Here is a 23,228-nt window from a genome sequence, read left to right as displayed (position 1 = left end):
ATGGTTACACATGCATATATATTTAGCATATATATATCTATATCTATATCTATCTATACCTATCTATCTATCTATCTATATATATATATATATATATATATATATATATATATATATATATATATATATATAGATAGATAGATAGATAGATATTATTATAATTAATTTTTTTTTTTTTAACTTATGTCCCAGACACTAGTTTATTGAGGTCTAATTTATTTTATCCACCTAGTACCTACAGTAATAGTTAATCAGGAGCACCACTAATCCTAATCCCATTCTAATGCCTGTTAATTCTAATACAGTCGATCCAAGTTTCTGTTTCCGCTATTCCGATGTGTTTAATCTACATCCTTGAGTCCAAGATCTTTTACGACAACAAAATTTGACATTTGTCCCTTTTCTCCATCTTTTAGGCCCATCAGGTTTTATCCTCTATATCCACCTCGCATTGTTCTAACAAGCTTTAGTCTTTCATGTCATTTACCTCTTTTCCAACAATGAGCTGCAGGTGCCCAATAAGGAAACATTTATTTCATTTCCACCAACAAGATCTGGTGCCAGCACCAAAAAGCTGGCATGAGCATGACACCACAAAAGGCACACAGCTGCAACCCGCAGTTCCTTGTTCACATGGATATTTTCCCACCTTTATATGTAATGTTTGTTTCTCAGAGCTGTCAAAATGCAGGTTGATGTCAAAGGCATCAAGCCAGAGCTGGCTCTGCATGGACAAGTATACTGTGCTGGTGGAAAAAGCTACCTAAACTCTTGCTCTATTAAATCTGTCCTCATTATTAGATTCTTAAGTTGATATTCTGAGCATACTTGCTCCTGTTTTTGACCTTTACGTTCTGGTTATGTAAGCTTCTAAGAGGGACATAAGGACGGTGGGTATTTTGGACTTACCCTTGGGAAAGTGACACCTGGATGTTGTAGCAGGGAAGCAACGGTCGGTCGGAGAGTTCAAACTCAAACACTTCCCTCCTAGCACGTTGCTCCTCCTCCTCCTCCTCTTCTTCATCTTCTTCCTCCTCCTCTGGTCCCGGTGGATCAGCAAGGATATTATATACACCTTCTTCACTGGATGGCTCTGCACAAACAAGAGTCCACAACAACACATAAAAATCATCATCGAAGGTCCTTTTCTGCACTAGTCCCAGTTTTAGTCTGGCTTTCTTTCCCTATTGTGAGTTGCTTTAACACCAATGGCCTCCTTGTAAATACTCTGGGAGCTAGCAGTTTGACTTGGTCACCTGTGATTTCCATGGTTGATGCTGACGTGATGGCAAACAGCTGTCTACTGCTCACTACCATGTGGTCTTAATTCTTTAATTGTAACTTTCCAAAGACCATTAATTCTCGAGCCCCAAACCTTCAGTTTAAATTTCTTAGTCCTATCCTAAACTTCAGTTCAATTGTTACTGGACAACGAGCTGCTCTTGTATTTACACTTAATTCTCATTTAACTGTTAACTGAAATATCGATAAATGCAAATGTTTTCAGTACCAGTGTCTTAGAGTTGGAATCATTACACACAGGTTTAGTAGTTATGAGTGGTGTAATGGTAGTTCTTGTCATTGCAGTTGGGTTAGGGGTAATTATATATTCCTAATTAAATTCATGGCAGTGCCTTTACTCTTAACTGGTTTAGAGGTTAGAGGTTAGCTCTAACCGGTTTTGTTGTAGTTCCATCAGCTGTAATTGAGTTTGCTGTGGTTCTTTTAGTCCCGGCTGGTTTATCAAAGCTTCCTTTTGTCCTGATTTTTTCTGAGTCCCTGGATTTTTTTTTTTTTTTTTAACAAAAGTTCAACTGCATTTCTTTTCATCTAACTTTTGTCTTCAGCTGCAGGCCATGCAATTCCTTTAATCCTAAATTATTTATCTTTCCCAGCCTTCCTGCCTTTCTCCTCTGACGATGTCATTAGTGTGTATGTGTGTGCACGTGTGTGTGTGTTTGTGTGTAAACTAACCGCAGACTGAGCTGCCGTAAAATTCCCAGTAGATTCCCGGATCGCCCTCCGACCTTCCATGGAGGTCAGAGAGATAGTCTGCAGGGAGAGAACGGCAGAGTCAGTGGCTTTTGTGGCTGATCAAAGAGCCGACCAATCAGAGAGGATGAAGGCAGCGAGATGAAAACAATAGAGCCACACACAGACGCACACGCATAGACACGCACACACAGACTCGCACACACAGACCCACAGTGAAAGATGGGAAGAAGAAGATGAGTGTTTGTGTTCAGACGGTGCCGGCTCGTCGCCGCGGCGCTTGGCGCTGAGTAGACGGATGCTGGCAGGAGTGTGTGTGTGTGTGTGTGTGTCTGTGTGTGTAGCAGTAAGCTGTTCTGGGATTCAGTAGCCAAGCCTCATTAAACCCCTCTGGAGAGAGAGAGAGGGAAAAAAGGGAGATGGAGAGAGAGAACAAATAGAGGCAGGGAATGGTAATCAGACAGGCTGGCGAGCGCACACACTAACACACAGAAACACACACACTCAGGCTGCATCGCTTTCCTTTCTGTTTCCTCCTTGTTTACTCCACTGTTTTTCTCGCTCTCACGATATGTTTAATTCTTTGTTTTTTCCACTTTCTTTTGTTCATTTTTCTTCGGAGGACAAAGGACTTTTTATGTGTAAATTTTAATGACTTTTGTAAACACAGCGAAGCGCATCAGGACAGAAAATGGGAGCAAGTGGGACAGTCGGTGGTTTTATCCTGTTTTGTGGATCTGAGTGTTGACAGCTGGCAGCCTGACTGCTTCATGAGGTCCCTTCAAAAAGGCAAGCCTTTCAGAAATGTAGATTCTTGACTGTGACCAGAAAAAAGCAAGGAAAGACAACATATATGGTGTTCTGAGTGCACCTTATCGATTCATCTACAGTAGTTCCTGTTTCAGGACACCACTCTGTGGCTCTGTTATGTCTCTCAGCAAAGAAATTCTGACTTGATAATCGTTTATAGGGAACCTTACAGGAAAAGCACTGGTGGAGCAAGATGAAGCTATTTCCTACTAATAACTACATCCCTACAGTGAAGCATGGTGGTGGTAGCATCGTGCTGAAGGAATGGTTTTTGGTGACCAGGGCTGAGAAAAGATGAATTTAGAAATATACAGAGCGATCCTGAAAACCTTTTCAGGAGGACAAACGATCTCAGGGTTTAGGTGTACATTTTAAGACAAAAACAAACTGAAGAATACTGCCTGGCTTTACGAAAAAATTCATCACAATCTTGGACACGAACTCAGCTAGAGTCCAGACCTGAGCATGTGAAAACGTCTGTGTAGTGATGCTCCATATTCATAACTGGCAGAGTATGCAAGACCTGAAACTGTCACTGCCACCTAAAACTTTTAGTCAATTAATGGCTCTGAAAACTTAAGTCCATCTGACCAGATAAGAAAGTGACAGATGTCAAAACATTATCATCAGCAGCACTTGATTTATGTGTAAAAAACAGCAACAGTTAACAGACAGCACACACAAATGTTCTTCCTTCTCCTTATTGTCCTACCCTCCAGAAAGGTTTCCATGGCAGCGCTGTGGGTCATGTTGATTGGTGCTCGTCCTGAGTAGGAGGTCAGAGTAGGGTCAGCGCCACAGGCCAACAGGAAGCGCACCACCTCCACGTGGTCGTTTTCCACAGCGTCATGAAGTGGCCTGATGAGAAAAGAAGAAAGAGAGACTGAATCTGTCCTCATCACTTGAAGGACTTTTTAAAATCTGTTTCAGCAGCAGCTGTTGCTACCTGACTTTAAATTACTTTATTTTGTGCTTAACAGTTTCTAATATTAATGTGCTCACTGGAAGAAGACACATAACCCATTATATTCACATAACCTTATTTAATTTAGATAAGGTAGATAATAAGATGTGAATCTGGACTGGATTTGAGTTCTTGGACTAGCTCAAACATAATAAGGCATCTAAAACACTTCTGACTCTGTATTCACATGGACAAACAATAAAAGCAATTTCTAAATTTATAAAGGTTATTCATTTCTAAAATTTGGTTCAAATGTGATTAAGCCTGCAAAACATTTACGTTTGCTGCAAGTCCATCTGATTTTTCATGACCTCAGTTTCAGCTTTGTCCCCATTTACACATCTTTCATGAATTACCGATAGTGGATAGGATTCAAACATCCAGGAAACCTGTGCAAGAACTCATATTACACTTTAATTTTATATTTTAATCTAACAAATGCAGAAATCTCCTTTGATGCAAGGTACCTGGTTCCATCTTGAGCACTGCAGTTGACATTGGCTCCATGCTCCACCAAGTGGCGTACAATGCCCAGCCAGCCACGGGCACAGGCCTCATGTAGGGCACAGTACCCAGCATTGTCTCTATGGTTGACATCACAGATTCGCCGCTCGAGACAATACAAGACCACCTCCTGCAAATGTGGAAACAAATTGAGACCACAGTAAATTTTCCCTCCTGTCACAAACCCATCACAGAATATGAACAACTTTTCATCTTGCATTCATTCTAATGTTGTAATCCTTCTGCAATAGTCCAGTGTGCACAATTTTGGCTATACACACAAGATGTTGTGTCAGGCTGCAGTCACACAAGCCTTGAGACCTCTGTGAATACATCCCCTATGATACCCTGGAAACCACAGGTCACAAGGGGGAAAAAAGTGTATTTTCTTGCCAGTTGTTGTGTGGTTGCTCAGGGCCGATGGTAGTCACCACATGGAATTTGTTCTAAAAGGGATGCTGCATCAAAAACTTTCTAGTAGACTGCCATAGTCCTCTGCAGTTTGCATGGAAAATGGTGATTTGTCTACAAAGACACAAAGTTTGATACAAACCATAAAAGGGGACTAGTCACCTTCAAAGTAAAGGTTGTACTTTTTAAATTGTGCTGGTTGCAGTTGTAAGGCTCAACCTTACCTTGAAGGTGAATGTTTGCCATTTCTGTTTTGCTTTGCACTTTATCAGGTCTCACTATTATTTGGCAAGTAGCTGGTAAGTATTTGCAGACTGCAGCAATCTGCCAGTGAACAAAGCAATTTCAAAGAGCTTTTTAGTTCAGCATCAAATACCACCTTATGACTAATTTTACCTAGTTACTGCCAGTAAGTACTTGCCAACCATTCAGGAAATACAGATTTTCTCTTAGTGACCAGTGGGTTTCTGGCTGTTTTCTAGGTCTGTGTGACTTAGCCAAACGTGGCCACCAGTAGCAACTCTGGTTTTAGAAAGAGGTGATTTTTGGCTACATTTACCAACCAGTGCCACCAGAAAAATTTACTGTCTTTAAAAGATGTCCCCAAGTTAACAGTGCAAATGATAACTACAAATTGTACAACAAATGTAGAAACGTCTCAACATTCATTTCCATCTTCCCTGAATGTGACTTCAATTCATCATGGGAATATTAATTCTGTTAGCTGCACCATATGTTATCAATCCACAAACATCGTGCACTGTTGCTGGAACCAATCAGCAAATGACCACAAGAAGTTACTGAAATCCAGGAGAGAAAAAAATGACCTAAAAACAACAGAATGCCTAATATTATTTCCAAAATAAAGAAAAGAGTTTACCAATAAAATACATATAAAATTGACTTATTGTGAATATCATTTCCACTCTTTACTCATGCTGACTCCCCCCCCTTACACATCCCACTTGACCTTCTGCAAGAATTGCACAGGACTAAATATATATCACCACAAACACACAAAAAAGTGATCAGATAAACAATGTTTTGTTGGGTTAATGTGGTAATATTTAGTTGTCTCTATGTAGATGATACAGTCATCTATACAAACAATAAAACCAACCACCTCAATCAAATTGTCCTTAGCTCTAAAAAATATATAGTAGCCCTTAAAGACACACTTTTGTTTCACAGGGCTTTATTATTCCACACTATATGGAGAACATACCAACATGGAAACATCATGTTACAAGTAAAGAGCAGTTCCACCTTAAGAATATAATTAAAGCCTCACTGTTTCTGTTCTTCTATACGTGTGCACGGAAACCTGTGTGTTAATGTGTGTGTGTATGCGATGATGGATGATGGCTTCATATGCAAACTGAGCTCATTAGCTTCACTGCTGCACCTCAATGAGAGAGAGAGAGCGAGCGAGAAGCTAGGCGACACCTGTGAGCCCTGACAGGAGCCGTCACACAGAGCATGAAATATTCACACCATGTGAATGTGTGTGTGACCCTGAAAACCCCCCAAAACAAAACAAAAATCCCAAACTAATTTTCAAGCCCATTGAGTGAATTTGAGTGAAATAACAAAAAAAAAAAAAAGTGCTGTGATGTTTGTAACACAATGTCACAAATTCAAGTTGATGTTACCTGAGATGACAGCCAGGAAAGCGGGACAGTAATATCAGCCTGCTTCCAACAATAGTTTACAACATATATTTACTAGCAGGTGGATATTTTTATCAGACTTTTCTGAATCAGATGTTTAATGTTAAAATTATTAAAAACAACAATAAAAATAAAAACCTTCATTAATCATCAGTTCAGCATCATTTAGAGGTAATTTTGGTAGTTGGCTGGTTTTCTTGGCATTCTGATGGTGAAGGAAAACCAAGAAGTCAAGGGAACGGGACCAAAGCTAAATATGGTCCAATATAATATTACACTGTCTGATACACTGTAGATAACTTTAAGAAAACCAATTATCATGAGGTTAATCAGAAAAAAAGGCTTTAGTTTGCTAGGGAACATACATAGACCGGACTCTCAAGCAATGGAAAATGTCATGGCGTTTGATGAGTTCACATTTAGCCTGTTCAGAGGTATGGGTGCATAAAGGTACGACGAGAGGTGGATGAAGTGAAGCACCCATCACGCCTGTTGCCTAATTTACAAATCTAAGTGGGCAACAATATTATCTGTTGCATCAGTTGGTCAGGTCGAGGTTCAGTGATATTATGTGCACAAAAAATGACGTCAGCTGACTATCGGACTGAATAATCAACAGTTTTTTCCCCTGATGGCGCGGGCATCTTCCCAGAAAACAATGGCAGGATTCATCGGGCTCACACTGAGTGTTTCAGGGAGCATGTGACATCATTTTATATTTTATTTATTTTTTTACACATGATTTGGCCGGCACAGAGTTCAGTCCTTCACCCTACTGAGAATCTTTGGGATGTGCTGTAGAAGTCTTTATACAACAGTCTTACTCATCATCTGTTCATGTGTTCACAATCCTGGTGAAAAATTATGCAAAACTGGACAGAAGCTTATTGAAACGATGCCATGATGCACTTGTGTTGTCATCAAAGCTAAACATGGTCCAATATAATATTACACTGTCTGATTTTTTTTTTCTTGGTCATGCAGTGTTTTAAAATGGTTCTGCATCTGATGAGTATTTTCATTTCCAATTATCATTCAAGAACACAGAGGAGCCTTTCCATTTTTTGTACAATCAGCAAAAAAAAAGAAAAGAAAAGAAAAACCCATTCACTTTACAGCAAAATTTCACATTTGAGAACAGAACATGAAAGCATCAGTTTTTTGCTTTGATTATGAACTGCAGTCATCTTGATCAACTGTTGCTGCTCTGAAATGCGGCAAAGAAAAGCTGAGACTCTTTACACACTTTTTCACTATTTCTGCACTTGCAATAACGAGACCAGTGCCTGATTTTTATCTCTTTTAACTGTTCCTTTCGGACCCAATTATTGCTTCGGTAATTTGAAAATATTGTTGCTGTAGATCGGTACACACGTGCGTTTCAGTTTGTGTTTAGATGAAGGTGAGACTTCATTTTTATGAAAAATGAATCAAACCAGGGAAAAAGAGGAATGAGTGAGTGGTGAGCCGAGGGCTAATTCAATTAGAGAGAGAGGGGATGTGAAAGGATGGGAAGCAAGTCTCTCTCTAATCTTTTTCATCTGGAAGCGGGGGATTAAAGTTCAAGGAAGGCGAGAAGAGGAGTGTGTGAATTAATGATCTCCGCTAAGAAAAAGAGTGAGTGAGGCAGAACAATGCTCAGCGGAGGAGGATGAATGGATGAATGTGTGAAAACGTCCAAGTGTATTTCGGTGTACATGTCTGATGTTCATAATGCCAAACTAAAATCTAAAAAACGAAAAGATTTTCTTTTAGCCTGACATCAAAGATAAAAAAAAAACATTTATTTTTAAAGCATTTTGATGCAACAATCCAGAAGCCATGAATTCAGTGATGTTTGTTCTTGTTCTTAGAGTTTATAATCAGAACTGAATTTACTGATGAGAATGACATTTAAAAAAACCACTGAAGACAGTTGGATACAAATATAACAAAGAATAACTGGACTGGAAAACTAGACTTACATGTCAGAGAGGAAAACTGGACTCAGATTTTCATGTAAGAGAGGCAGCAGTTTAAGCAAAGATGCCAATTCTTCAGACAACAGGGACAGCAAGGCAACAGACTTAATCTCTCCAACATGTCCTGGGTCTCCTACCAGTTGAACATCTCACCAAGGAGGCATCTACAGCTGGCTGTGATAAGCTTTCTTGTGGTCACTACTCACAGCTCATGTTTATGTTTGAGGGCAAATCAACCAGTAAATCTACAGCATCTTCACCAATCTGTCTGTCAATGTCTTGCTCGAATCTTCCCTCAATTATGAACTTCTGAACAGCTTTACTTCATGTGAAACTTGCTGTCATCCTGGAGTGGGCTTCATCCTTTTCCAGCTGAGAACCTCAGAATTGAATGTGCTAATTATCGTTCCAGCCACTTCGCACTTGGCTGCACACCACCTCAGTGTGAGCTAGAGGTCAAGGCAGCACTCCACCCCCTCCACATAAACAGGAAACTACACATGAACAGGAAACAAATTCTCCAGAGTTGCCTGATGGGTTGCCAGAATCAATGCTGACCAGAAGTGTTGTTCAATGGTTTCATCAAACTTCAGTTTTTGCTTCAACCTCTGCCAAAACCCCGCTCAAAGAGGAAAACTGGACTAAGATGGTAAAGGCACCAGTTGTACCTCTTTACTCTTAACTATCCTTTACGTGCTTTTTACACTGCAAGACACACAACATGCAGTTTACTTACCACATGCACACGTGCACACTGATGGAGGGAAACTGGACTAAAATAGCTCTCAAGGGGAAAATGGACTACATTGTCCTCGAGGGAAACTAGCCAAAAATGGCCCCGATAAATAAATGGACTAAAATGTTACAAACTGAACTAAAGTCAATCAAATTTGCACGTACAACCAACAGTTGTGACTGCCTAATTTAAAACTGTTACCCACCTCTCCGCACACCTGTGCGTGTGTGTGTGTCTGCATTTTATTACCTCGTATCCCAGCCGGGCGGCTCGCTGTAGCAGCGTCTCTCCGGCGTTTTTGTTCACAATGAGCCGGCGCACCTCTGGAGGGACGGGACGGGCGTTGTGGGTGTGTTGTGGGGAAGGAGGTCGATGACTGGGCGAGCGAGATGAGTCTGACAGAGCGACCTGTGTGTGTGTTTGGAGGAAAAAAAGGTGACATTTAAAGTGATTAACATGTGCTTGAGTTTTTTTTTTATACCCACAAAACAATTAAACACACACAAAAACATGTGCTCACTGTCTTTCTACATCTGTCATTGCCACATCCCCCCCCCCCCTCGAAAGCACACATGCACAGCCCTACTTTTTCAGGCTCGGTTGAAAATAGCACTGTCACCACCTCTGCTCCCGCGACTCTGTTTTCGTGTGATTTGTGTGTGTGTGTGTGTTTTCCTTTGTGAGTATGTGTGTGAAGCCTGAGGCTGATGACAGAAAGCTCAGGAGGAGATGGAGGAGGAGAAGGAGGAAGAGGAGGAGGGAGTGATGGTTTGTCTTAAAGTAAAAGACAGAGCAAAGGAGGAACAAATTAGGATTCTCTCTCCCTCTCCTCGCTGTTGGCATGCCTCTCTCGCCCCTCTCCCTACTGTTCCCCTTCATGTGTTTCCTCTTTATCTTGTTTCCTCAGGCGTGTTGTTGTGCGTTGTTGCCACTCAGGATCACACTTTGACTCTAACGCACAACAAAGAAAAGCTTTAGCAGGATTAGTAACGTCTTTTTTCTTGTGAGGGGTTCCACGTGGTGTCATTTTAGGTCCTCATGTGTTCTTGATGATCAGTTCTCTGCACAACTTTTTGGACTTGGAGAACTTGCTGCAGCTCCTGTGTGAATTTTTTCACATCATCTCATAAAATTAGATAATTTTTGGAGCTCAGGGTTTTGGCTTCACATTTGGTTAATATGTTATTAGTTTTAAGGTGGTATTTACAAGGTTTTTTGGACCACTGTTGTATAGATTTTAACTTGGTTTTCATCTGGTTTTGGACTAAATATTGGAACTGGTTTTGAGCTTATTTTACTACTTTTAGACTTTCGAACATGTACAGTATTCAGTGTTGGGGAGTAACGGAATACATGAACTGCTGTTACGTATTTAAAATACAAAATATGAGTAACTGTATTCCGTTACAGTTACCGTTTAAAAAGGTGGTATTCAGAATACAGTTACTTTGTTGAAATAAATGGATTACACGGCGGTATTTTCCTGTTTCATATTGTCGCGGGTCAGGACTGTTTGGGTTTTGTTTGACAGCTACGTTCTGTTGTTCCAGGCGGCAGCGTTACGGTTGCCATGGTTACAGGGTGACGCGCATTCTCTCTGCGACTGTGTGTTTCCTGGGTGAGAGAGCGCCTTTTTGTTGTTGTTGTTGTGCTAAGCTAATAGGCAGAATGCTACAGGCATAGCCCTAAAGAATGTAGCTTCATGGGCAGTGTAGTCCATGTTGCAGGGAGAATGGACTGCCATACCTGTTATGTGTCTGTGAGCGCGAGGAGGGAGAAAAAGGCGTGTGGAAAACTACGAGTTGTCATCGAGCAGAAACGGGAGCTGGAAGCATGTAAATATAATAATAACCACTGCAGCCAAGAAGAGTGCCTGACGAGCCCAGTTGTAAGTAAGCTATTAAGACTCGACTGCATTTTTTGGCTACAAGCCCAACACGGAACCGACGTATTAGCCAGAGGTCCCTTTACCATGGTTCAGACCTTCAGTAATAGTAATAAATCACACAGCAATAGTACATTCATGTAGTTGTAAAAAGAATGATAATATATTAAGTAATCCAAAGTATTCAGAATACGTTACTCTCATTGAGTAACGTAACGGAATACGTTACAAAATACATTTTGGGGCATGTATTCTGTAATCTGTAGTGGAATACATTTTAAAAGTAACCTTCCCAACACTGACAGTATTGGACTGATTTTAAACAAATTGTGATTTCGACCTTGGACTGGTTTCTGGGTTTAGAATAGATTTGCAGTTGTTTTGGAATTGTTCCAGAGTGTGTAGTGGACTGGCTGCAAATTTGATCTTGGAACTGGTTTTAAACTGGTTTTAGACACGGTCTGGACTAATTTTCGAAAAAAATAATTGAGTTTAGTTTTGGACTGATTCTGATTATGACTTTGGACCAGGCTTTAGACGGCAGTGGATTTGGTCTTTGGCTCAAGATGTATTTGAGATGTATTTTGGGGTTGGTTGTGGATTTTATCTTGGAATTGGATTTTGACCTACTTTTGAAGTCTTTGATGTCTTTTAAGCTTGTTTTAGACTGGTTGTACATACTACCATCTACCAACTTTAGCTTATTTGGCTTACTATACTGTAATCATTTTGCTAAAAGAACATGCAACATCTGGCATTTTTGGTGTACTTTTTGAATCTTCTACACACCCACCAGCTAATTAATTACCCAGTTCACTGGATTGGACCCCAATTTGCATCCAGATGCCTTAATTGACCATGGCACAGATTCAACAAGGTGCTGGAAACATTCCTCAGAGATTTTGGTCCATGTTGACACGATAGCATTAAACAGTTACTGCAGATTTTTCAACTCCACACCCATGATGGAAATTTCCCATTCCACCACAAAGCTGATCTTTTGGATTAATGGTGTTTAAACAATGCCCCACCAGTAAGGGGCCCAATATGTGCCAAGAAATGACTCCGCAACACATGCTGTTTAACATAAGCACAGTCAGATCCAATCAGCTGGATATTTTCTTCTTCTTCATCTTTAGACTGCTCCTAAGGGATCATCTGCCTCCATCACAGTCTTCCTCTAGCCTCTTCTTTTGTTGCACCAATCTTCTGCCTCTGTCCTCTTTCACTACATCCATGAATCTTCTCTGAGTTTTTCCTCTTTTCTTCCTGCCTGGCAGCTCCATCTCCATCCTTTGCTCTATCCACTATCCCTCCTCTGGACATGTCCAAACCATCTCAGCCTTGCTTCTCTGTCTCCAGAATGCTCAACCTCAGCAGCTCAACCGCAGATGTACTCATTTCTAATCTTGTCCAGTCTCTAATCTTGTCAATTAAAATCTAAACATCTTCAGCTCAGCCTCCTGTCTTTTCACCAGTGCCATCATCTCCAAACCATACATCACAGCAATTCTTACTACCATCTTGTAAACATTCCATTTCAGTCTTGCTGCTGTCCTGTCACAAATCCCCCTGCACACCTGTCTCCACCCACTCCACCCTCCCTGCACTCTCTTCTTCAGCTCTCTTATGCACCGTCTTTTATTTTGGATGGTTGACCCCCAGGAATTTAAACTCATCAACTTTCACTACTTCTAATGTCTACTCTGACTACAGATCACAGTGTCATCTTTAAACATCACAGTCCATGGAGACTCCTGCCTGACCACATCTATCAGCCTGTCCATCATGCAAACAACAAGGAGGTCAGAATTGGATGATTTGGCGAAAAATCAAGATGACTTCTCTCTTTTGTATCGGCAGAGTAAACTGGATATAGCAGCAAACTGGGAAATCAGATCAAAACTAACAATGCAATTACTACTACTGCACCACACTACACAACTATCAGCCAACCAGAGGATACTGGGTCCTGCAAAGAGTTAATTATTTCGACATTAAGGTTCAAGGCTGTGAGTTCAACAAGTGTTCATCGCTCAGGAGCTCTTTGGCAGAACTGCCAGATTAATGAAAAACAAAACCAAGACCAACAAACACTAAACATTCACAATATTGGCAGAAGCAATTTGATAATGGTCCTAATATATTTACATTAAAATTAACTGGTCACTTTAATAAATGAGGACATTTTCTTGATCTTTTTCCAGTGATGAAAAGTATTTTCTGTGGTATTCAAGCAGAAACAAACCTAAATATACACAAATATATTCTTACTTTTAATCAAATCAGAAGCAGGTAGAGCTGGATGAAAATGCAGCGCTGAGCTGCTGACGCCACCGTAACAGCCTCCACCGCTTAGCAGCCAGACGGTGTGTGCGTGTTAATGTTTTTATGTGTGTCAGGGTGTTTGTGTGAGTGTGTAATGTGCGTGTGCAGGCGTCTGTCAAACGAAGCCGCTCGCCGCCACGCATCGGCAAACAGGATGCGAGCTTTGCCCTGGAGGTGTGTGTGTGTGTGTTTTCTAGCGCAGCAGACTCCAACAAGGAGGAGGAGGGCTGAGCGAGAAGAGAGAGAAAGTGTGTGCGTGTGTGAGCGTGTGTTTGTGTCCTCGCTGCCCGGAGGAAATCTCCGGTGCAGCAGCTGTCAAAACGACACAATCCTCCGCCCGCACACACACACAGTATGAACACACACACGCACACCAGCAGTACATGTGGAGAATATTATTCTTCCTTCATAACCTTCAGTCACTCCATCCCTCCCTCCTTCCTTCGCTCGCTCTCTCCTTCAGTTTAATCTGCAGCGAATTGAATTACACGCGCATGCACACACACATACACGCAGACAGTAAAAACACACATACGTCCCTGCTGAGTTTTCCCAGTGAGCTCCAATCAGGACGATAATTGCAGCAATTAACAGAGACGGAAAAGAGACGAGAGGGAGGACAAACAACAAGACCGAAAAATAGAGTGTTGGAAAACCGTCCTGGCCATTTCTGCAGAAATTATGTTTTTACTTGGACTTGTTGCCATCTTGTTTTAGTCATGTGCGACTCGTTTAGGTTTTGTCATTATACCAAGACAGTTTTATGGGTATCTTGAACTGGTTACTGGTTTTATGGGCATTTTAGCTTAGACTTCTCTTGAGGATTAGGATATCTCACACTTATCTCATAGACTTTGACTTCTAGCCATCGTATTTCAAACCTATAGGGACCATTTTGTCCAGAGAGACTGGTGGGTGTTGTGACCTGGACTTGTTTTACCAAATATAAAACAACGGTTCCAGATGCCCTTTTCTTTTCGGTCCACAGACGAGCACCTGATTTAGACACTTAGATTTTACCTTCAGCTGTGGTGTATTACTACAGATATAAAACGATATCAAGGAGTTAAACAAGCGCTCCCTCTTGACATCATCCCTCTGGGTGAGTGTGTGGGCGTTTGAGTCATTCTGAGTCACATCATTTGCATGTGTTACCATTTCTGCATTTAAGTAAACAAGAAAACCAAAAACAAACTCAATTTCTCCACATTTGTGTGCATTTGAAGGGTGCAGTTTAAATCTAAGGTGGCCTGCCTGTCTCATTATTTTTATGTGTGATGGCAAAATAAAATGAATCACACTTTTCTATTTTCATATTTTGAGAGGAAATGAGTCAGAGGTCTTGTCCTCTATTCTTTTGATGTGGCCAGTAATCCCCTTGCTAATACGCAGCGGAAGAAATAGAGCACATAAACTAAGCATATACACAGATGACCTCTTGCACTTTCTCTCAGATGCTCACAGTTCTATTCAAGGTGTCCTTCAAAAATCCATTCGTTCTAAATAAATAATAAATAAATCACATTTTATAAAGAAAAAAAAACAAAAAAACTGACCTTCCCGTTCCTTTCTTCCTCATCACTTCCACCCTCGTCTTGTCCCTCCGCCTTTGCTGCTTCTCCTCTGGTGTGTTTCGTCTTGCAGGGACGCTTGCCTTTCGGCTTGTCTGGGTCATCATCATGGCAGCGGAATGGATGGGGGTCAGGTGATGAAGAGAAAGAGGGAGGAAGAGAAGGCAAGGAAGGAAGGAAATTTGACACCTTGTGGCTCTCCTTCAACTTCTGATGCTTGTCCTGAAGGTGGAAGGAAGTGAAGGTGGCAAAAGATGTGGGAGCAGGTTGCCGAGGTACAGAGCTGGATGGTTGCCGGGGTAGATGGGTAGGAGATGAGGGATGGGGGGCCATGTGGAAAACTGAAAGAAAAAACAAAAGACAAATCAGGGATGAATTGTTTCTGGTCAAAACATAAATTCTGGCAGAACTGATTCAAAATTACAAATGATATTAATAATAATTTTTTTAAAAAGTCATCAGGTATCAACTTGTTTATCGTGGTGGAAATACTTGAACAATGACTAAAAGCATTATGTTAGGTATAAAATCACTGTTTTGGCTGTGAACAGAACGCATGTCCTGCAGGTATCTGGTCACTAATTAAAGTTACATTAAAATGCTGACGGTCACAGTGATTCCAATTTATCCAGAGATAAGAATGACTTTTTATCACAATCCATCTAACAGATATCTCAGTCTTGAATCAGAGGTTGTTAATTCTATTTTAGTTTTTATAAATCCTGAAGTGCAATTTATATGATGCTAGGAGAAAATATAATGGATTCAGTAATCTCTAGAAACAAATTTGTAGGTGAAAGTACAACATTCTCTTCTCTCCAGGGGAACATCCTAGGCATCTCCAGGCCGGCAGAGCGATATAACCTCGCGCGTGTCCTGGGTCTTCCTCAGGGCCTCCTCCCGGTTGGACATGGCTGGGATATCTCACCCAGGAGGCACCCTTGTCAGATGTCCAAACTACCTCAATAGGCTCCTTTCGCTGTGGAAGAGTAGCAGCTCTATTCTGAGCTGCTCTCAAATGACTGAACTCTTCATCCTATCTCTAAGGGAGATGCTAGCCACCACAACCTGACTTTGGATAAGCCAAGATAATAGATGGATGGATGAGGGTTAAAGAGACAGGATGGCTTGTTTCTGACAGAGAATATATTGAAGACCTAGAGTTGTTGTGAAAAAGTGTTTGGCCCCTTTCTGATCTCCTATTTTTTATGTTTGTAACACTTTTTTTTCCCAGATCATTAAACAAATTCAAATATTAGACAACGATAACACAAGCAAACACAAAATTCACTTTCTAAACTAAGGTGTTTATTATTAAGGGGGGAAAAAAATCCAAAACTATACAGCTCTGTGTGAAAAAGTGATTGCCCCCTAAACCTAATAACTGGTTAGGCCACCCTTAGCAGTGACAACTGCAATTCAAGTGTTTGTCATAACTGAGTCTTTTACAGCACTGTGGAGATTTTTTGACCTACTCATCTTGGCAGAATTATTGTAATTCAGTGAAAGTGGAGCGTTTTGGGGCATGAACCAGCTTTTTAAGGTCATGCAACAGCATTTCAATCAGATTCAGGTCAGGTCTTTGACTAGGCCACTCCAAATTCTTCAGTTTGTTCTTCTTCAGAGATGGACTGAAGTGCACTTCTTCTTGAGGTCATGAACAGATGCCTGGACATTCTTCTTAGGATGTTTTTGTAGACAGCAAAATTCCTGGTTCCATGAACCATGAATGTTGTTTCTTATGGAAGAGCCATGAACAGTGACTTTAACTGAGGCCTGCAATTCTTTGGATGTTGTTCTGGGGTCTTTGTGACCTCTTGGATGAGTCCTCACTGCACTCTTGGGGTAATTTTGGTTGGCCAGCCACTCCAGGGAAGGTTCACCACTGTTCCATGCTTTCGCCATTTGTGGATAATGGCTCTCACTGTGGTTTACTGGAATCCCACAGTTTTAGAAATGGCTTTATAATATTTTCCAGACTGATAGATCACAATTACCTTTCTCATTTGTTCCTGAATTTCCTTGGATTATGCTTGATGTCTAGCTTTTGAGGAGCTTTTGGTCTACTCCACTTTGTCAAACAGGTCCTATTTAAGTTATTTCTTGATTGACAACAGGTGTGGCAGTAAACAGGCCTAAGTATGGCTAGAAAAACGAAACTTCCAAAGATGTGATACACCACAGTTAATTTATTTTAGAACAATATGTCGTGTTCTAAGATTTTTCAGGGACTTGATGGAGATTTAGGCTGGATGGACATCAAGGATGATGATATCCCTTAGAAGTGCTGAGTTAGAGTTATGAATGAAAATGAGGACAGTTTAAAACACAGATCACACCAGATATGATAGAAAAATTAGTTCCATGGCTTTGTGTTAATGGTATTTTTTATCCAAGTTGCCAGCTGTCAACGTATGTCCAACCTAAATGTGGATGTCACTTAAAAATTGTATTCTGTTAATCGGAGTCAATACATTTTCAGGGTGACCTTAAAAATGGCCAATTTGTGCGACAAACTTAAACTTTTCTTGCAGCTTGTGATCATTCTCCTGTTTGTGCAAAGACTCTATTCATCGCCCAAAATGAGCCGCCGTCTGTCCTTCAGCCGGGGACGGGTTAGATAATAAGAGACAGAGCAAGAGAGAGCGTGAGAGAGGAACAAAGAAACACACAGCTTCCTCGCTTGAGTGGAGCAGCGAGCAAGCAGGCGTGCGAGCGAGCGAGTGAACGGGCGAACGAGGTAGCAAATAGTGGGGGAGGGGAGGAGAGAGAGAGTGCTTGCAATGTTTTCCATTGCAGACGCCTGGAGGAAACACTCACACAGAAAAACACACACATGCTGTGCCGTCTCACACGCTCACGCACACACACACAACCGCTAATGTGTAAATGCCACTGCACGCGCATGCACACAGACACACACACAGCCAGAGGTTTTTTCTGAGAGCCGACGGGGAGTCACGCCGCTTCCATCTGCTGAATTATTTATCAGCCTGGACACACACAAACTCACACACACACACACACACACACACACACACACACACACACACACACACACACACACACACACACACTTTATTCACCTACGTACTCATTCTCTGTGAATAGGATTAACATATACAGCACATAATGAGGGCGCACGTGAATGTGTGAAGCTACTAAACAGGAATTTATCATTTACTGGAAGCTAGTTTGCGCAGACGCACAAAATTAGAGACACGTGTAAAGACCCACACACATACAGGGCTAATACTGAGTGTGTGTGTCTGTGCGAATCCCTCTGGATGTGTCGCAGTAAAACAGCTCCTCATTTTAATCATCAAACTGCAGCATTCATTGTTTTCTCAAGCATGACATGATCATTATCTGGAATCACTGGCCACGCCCCTCTTGCAAACACCTGGTGCTTTCAGGTGCGACTGTGCATATCGATCGATCGTAGAAGAAAATTCTACTGTGTTCCCCAAGTTCCATTATCTCAGTTGTAAAGATCAGTGAACTGAATAAAACTAGGATTGAACATAGTCTTTATAGAACAGAATGGAGATGGCTATCTTTCAATATAGTTCAAAGTACACAGTAAATAGTAATTTTCCTTCAAATGCCCACGACCACACTCACTAGGAGAGGTTGCCTATAAATAATGTCACAACTGGTGACATTATCCCCATGTCTAAAAAGTCATGAAATTGACCAACAAACGTTTTTCTTGAGCTTGTGAAGAAGAAGAGCCTTACGAATAGAATTCAACAGGAGCGTTTCTATCACTTTGTATCTTCCTCACTTGGCTTCAGGTTACAATGAGAACTTTTTAGAGTTGGAGCTTTTAATCTTTTCGCTCCTTTTGACACAATGAAGTAGTGACTCTGCTCCAATTTCCCTCCCATTATCTGAACTCTGCAATATATCTCATGGTGTTTTCACACCTTCGGTATTTAATCTGTTTTCCCCCTTGGCGCGGTTTGTTTGTGCAGGTGTGAACATAGTAATCGCACTGGGTCCAAAACAGCAGCACTGAGACCCTTTGAACAAGAGAGTTACAAATGAACTGTTACCAGTTATGTTGCAAGTTTTTTTAAATATATATTTTTGGCCCTTTTGACTAGCTTTATTGGATAAATACAGTGAATATATACTGGAAAGCGGAGGGGAAGAGAGAGGGGATGACATGCAGCAAAGGGCCACGGGCCAGACCCGAACCCGGGCTGGCTGCTTTCAACTAGGGCTGCCACGATTAGTCGAAGAGTCACGATTACGTCGACGATTTCGTCAACGATTTCGTCAACGACTGATTTGATAGTCGATGCGTCGTTTGAAGCTTTATGAGATCACAAAAGACGCAGGGATAAGTAGTAGGATTTAAGAGTGTAATAATGGACTGAAACAGAAGATGGCAGCACTGCATGTACAAGGATGCCAGCTGCCGTTAAACCCCGAAGAAGAAGAAACTGTATCACAGAATTAATAGCGCAGCCCAGCTCAGTTTCCAACAATGGTGGCTGCTAGTTAGTTTTAATATTACTCTTATTATTCTTTCTGGGTCACAAAATAAACGTTTAACATATTTTCAGACGAGAATGTAGCCGTGTAAATCTCAAATATCTGCTCAGTTTATCAAGACACCACATATTTTCAAAAGCGCTCCGACGTTTTCGGAGACGTCTGTTACCCACCAGCTCGATAGCTAGCCGGGGGCAAGGCTCACTAGAGCCCGTGAGAACAATGGACTCCCGGCAAATCGTTTTCAAACCCACCACTACTCAGGTTAAACATATATAAGTCACTTAGATAACTTAAATATGTTATTGTTTGGCTTTTTGTAGTATTTTATTTGTTCCTGAGTAAATCGGTTTGGCTGAGATTAAACTTCTAGTTTTTACACAGCTGAATAAACGTCAAGCAGACAAATGATTATCAGAAGTGTGAGATGCTGGAGAATATACTCCGGTGTCCTGTTATATTTTAGATAGCAAGGAGTTTATTAAACTTCACCAAAACAATCTGCAAATTTCATTAAAATTTAATAAACTATCATCTTGTCTTTATTTTTAGTTAGCACATACCTTACACACTTAAAGCTGTAAGCTAATGATAGTTATATAAGAGCAGATGCATGCTTGTGCAGTAAGCTGTACTTTTACGTCCAATGGATGCATGATCTGATTAGTCGACTAATCGCTAAAATAATCGGTGACTAGTCGACTATCAAAATAATAGTTTGTGGCAGCCCTACTTTCAACCATGCGGAACATGGTCGCTCGTTCATCCGACTGAGCCAAACCGGCACCCTAGTATGTTGTAAGTTTGAGCTAAAAAACTTACTTGTATGCTTTGCATTCTGGAATACTGAATTGCACTATGATGTACAAAGTTGTGTATGGACCAGCAACTAGCTGTGAGATGAACATGAATTCTCAGTGTTCTCGGATACATCAGAAGACTGCAATGTGTTCCTGTATTTACTTTTGTTGCTCCCAACCCAGACATCTCAGTAATAAGCGGACTGAACATTCTCACGTATTTCATTGTCATGTATTTTGGTTAACTTTGAGTTCACTCTGATTTTTCTCTGTGTGAAAACAACCCAAACCACATGGAAAAGCTACAAGGTTACAAACTCACCAACTGATTCAGACCAAAGTAATCAAACTATAGGTATGAAAACACCCTCAAAGAGTGATCCCAGATAAGGGTAGGGTGTCTGGTTGTCTGGTCTGGTACAACTCCCCTGTGGCTGTGAATGCAGCACTGGTCAATCTCATGGTCCACATTATCATCCTCTATAAACAAGATAAACTCTTTTACTTGGGGCAGCAACTCTCCTGCATCATAGAAGAACTTATCTGCTCTTTTCCTGCAGAGAATTATGGACTCAGACTAGAAATGTTGACACTCATATTAGTTGCTTCATACTCTGCTTCAGACGTCCCAGTATGTGTCAAAAGTATGTTCTGAGGCCTACAGAACCAGACCATCTGCAAAAATCAGATGCTATCCTGAAGTTCCCAAAATGGACACTCTCCACTTCCCAGCTATGCCTGAGATCCTGTCCATGAATAACAGAAATGGCAACAAGGGACATCCTCTATGGAGTTTAACACCCACCAAGACATGCTTGATATTATGTCAAGGCTTGCTTATACTGAGGTATGACCACAGGTAACTGTGACTCATGAAACCTGTAGTTATACAGTTAAGAGGACCTCTTACTTCACCTCAGGGAACCTGGAAAAAAATATTCTCCAAATTTATAAGACACATGCAGACTTGATTGTCAAACTCCCATGATCCCATGGGTACAGAGCTTTCCCACTGTTCCAAGGTGGAATTTTTTGGAGAAGGAAAAGAGGGTCCAAGCTTCCGTCTCAGCTTTCTCCAACAGGCTGAACAGTGTGTTACCATGACAATTGAATCACATATGAGGGAACCCTTTTGCAAATGAGAACCACAATCTCTCCCAGCTACCTCATAGGTACTGTTCCAGATGTTCATGTATCCCTGAAAAGGTGTGTCTGAAGACTGCCCAACAATTTCTAGAGCTTTTAGGGGGAAACTTTTGCAACTTTTGCCCAGATATTCAGCAAGTTTTCAGTCTCTGCTTCCTTTGGTAAACTTGACCAACAACAGTGTTGTTGCAGGAAGGAAGGAGCTTTTCAAAGTACCACTTCCACCACATGGCAGTATTCACAATGTGCACCAGCAACTCCCCGACCAAAAATACCAAGCCCTGCTTTCCCTTCCTGAGTTTCTGAATGGTTTACTGGAACCTCTTTAAGGCCAACAAAAAGTCCTTCTGTATAGCCTCTGTTTTTGTCACGGCAGCAGTCTTTCTCGACCCCAGGTATTGGTGGTTTTTCAGGAGTCCCCTGGCCCAACAAAATTTGAAAGTACTCTTTCTACAGCCTGATGGCTTCTATTACCACCAACAACCATTAGTGGTTTCTTAGGTTACCACCAAGATTCACACCAATGACTGTCCTACGGGCTGCTTCTTAAATTGAGTATCATGGCCCAGTCAGATTCCATGTTACCCCATACATGCAGGAGGAGTTCTTATATGGCTTCAGTCTTATATAGAATGAGGCGTTTTTCATAAAAACAATATTACCTTATTTTGAGTGTAATGACAGAAAGACATGTCAATAAAGTTGGGAAGTGCCTGAAAAATCATTGGTGCTATAAAGAAACAATTGGAGGGCATTGTTATTAAGTTAACTGACTACATATCATTAATACGACTGGGTATAAAAAGAGCATCCATGAGAGGCAGATTTCACCAGTCTGTAAAAAATTGCAGTTATTAATAGTTTATCAATATAAAATTGAAAAGAGTTGAAGATCTCTCATATAACATACACAATATCATCAAAAGATTCACTGAATTTGGAGGAATCTCTGTGTGTGAGGAAAAAGGCTTAAAATCAGTAATGAATGCTTCTGATCTCTGGGCTGTCAGGAAGCACTGCATTAAAAACAAAGATAATTCTGTCATGAAAACCACCTTACAGACTCAGGAACGCATCCAGAAATAGATAAAAAGAGTTTACCATGCCATCCACCATTGCAGGTTAAAGCTCTATCATGCAAAGAAGCTTTATGTGAACATTATACAGAAATGGGCAAAAGCTCATTTAAAATTGAGGCAAAATGGAAAACTGTTCTGTGATCAGACACATTGAAATAGTTTTTTTTTTTTTTTTTTTTTTAAACATGGAACACACAGCATCCTCTGGACTAAAAGAAGGGGGACCATCTGGCTTGTTATCAGTGCTCAGTTCAAAAGCCTGCGTCTCTGATGGTATGGTGGCATATTAGGCCATCAGTGCTAAATGCAATAAACAGGTTTAGAGCAACATATGTTCCCATCTAGACAATGTCTTTATCAAAGAAGGCCTTGCCTATATCTTCAAAGTGCTTTAAGTCATTGGTAAAGTTAATCTTCTGGACAACAAAAACTGACATAACTTCAGTATTTACAGATTCATTCATACAGAGAAACAATCAGTGTGAGCAAAATCCTTGCAGTGCATGCTTTGGTAAATATAACTGCTCAGCGCTCCCAGCAAACTCCACGACAGCAGAAAAGTAACCATAAGCAGCCAATGGCTGTTCAAATTAAACACCTAAATTATTTCATAAATCTGGTGTACCACAGGGTGCTCCATTTGGTCCATTCCTATTTTGATGTAAATGGATCACATTTAAATCAATGCTTTTGATTGTATCATCTTGACAAATCAAGTTCCAACAGCATTCAAATGTGCTGCATTTGGGTTTATTTAAATTAATTACGTGTTGGTCTGCAATAATTCCAACTTGTTTCTCCTAAAAAGTAATAGCTTTACAGACCTTGTTATCAGCATCATTAGCATGTAGTAAATTTGCAGATCTTA

General features: G+C 40.9%; 1 protein-coding gene across 1 annotated transcript in view; it reads right to left on the bottom strand.

Annotated features, from left to right (window-relative positions):
* Positions 1–23,228, bottom strand: part of LOC146641757 (BCL-6 corepressor-like) — an 84,354-nt gene that overhangs the window by 4,955 nt on the left and 56,171 nt on the right. The window contains exons 7-12 of the mRNA XM_085397900.1: positions 14,818–15,173; positions 9,298–9,456; positions 4,234–4,400; positions 3,515–3,660; positions 1,975–2,052; positions 910–1,093 (exon numbers count right to left, since the gene is read on the bottom strand). Coding sequence (XP_085254026.1) covers positions 910–1,093; positions 1,975–2,052; positions 3,515–3,660; positions 4,234–4,400; positions 9,298–9,456; positions 14,818–15,173 — 1,090 coding nt within the window. The remainder of the gene's footprint in view (positions 1–909; positions 1,094–1,974; positions 2,053–3,514; positions 3,661–4,233; positions 4,401–9,297; positions 9,457–14,817; positions 15,174–23,228) is intronic.

Source organism: Rhamphochromis longiceps, linkage group LG23 (assembly GCF_057381845.1).
Source record: "Rhamphochromis longiceps isolate RC_006_pf linkage group LG23, R_longiceps_female_GT1.1, whole genome shotgun sequence".
Lineage (NCBI taxonomy): Eukaryota > Metazoa > Chordata > Actinopteri > Cichliformes > Cichlidae > Rhamphochromis > Rhamphochromis longiceps.
Note: the sequence above shows the minus strand (reverse complement) of the source record. Positions and strands in the feature narration are given on the sequence as shown.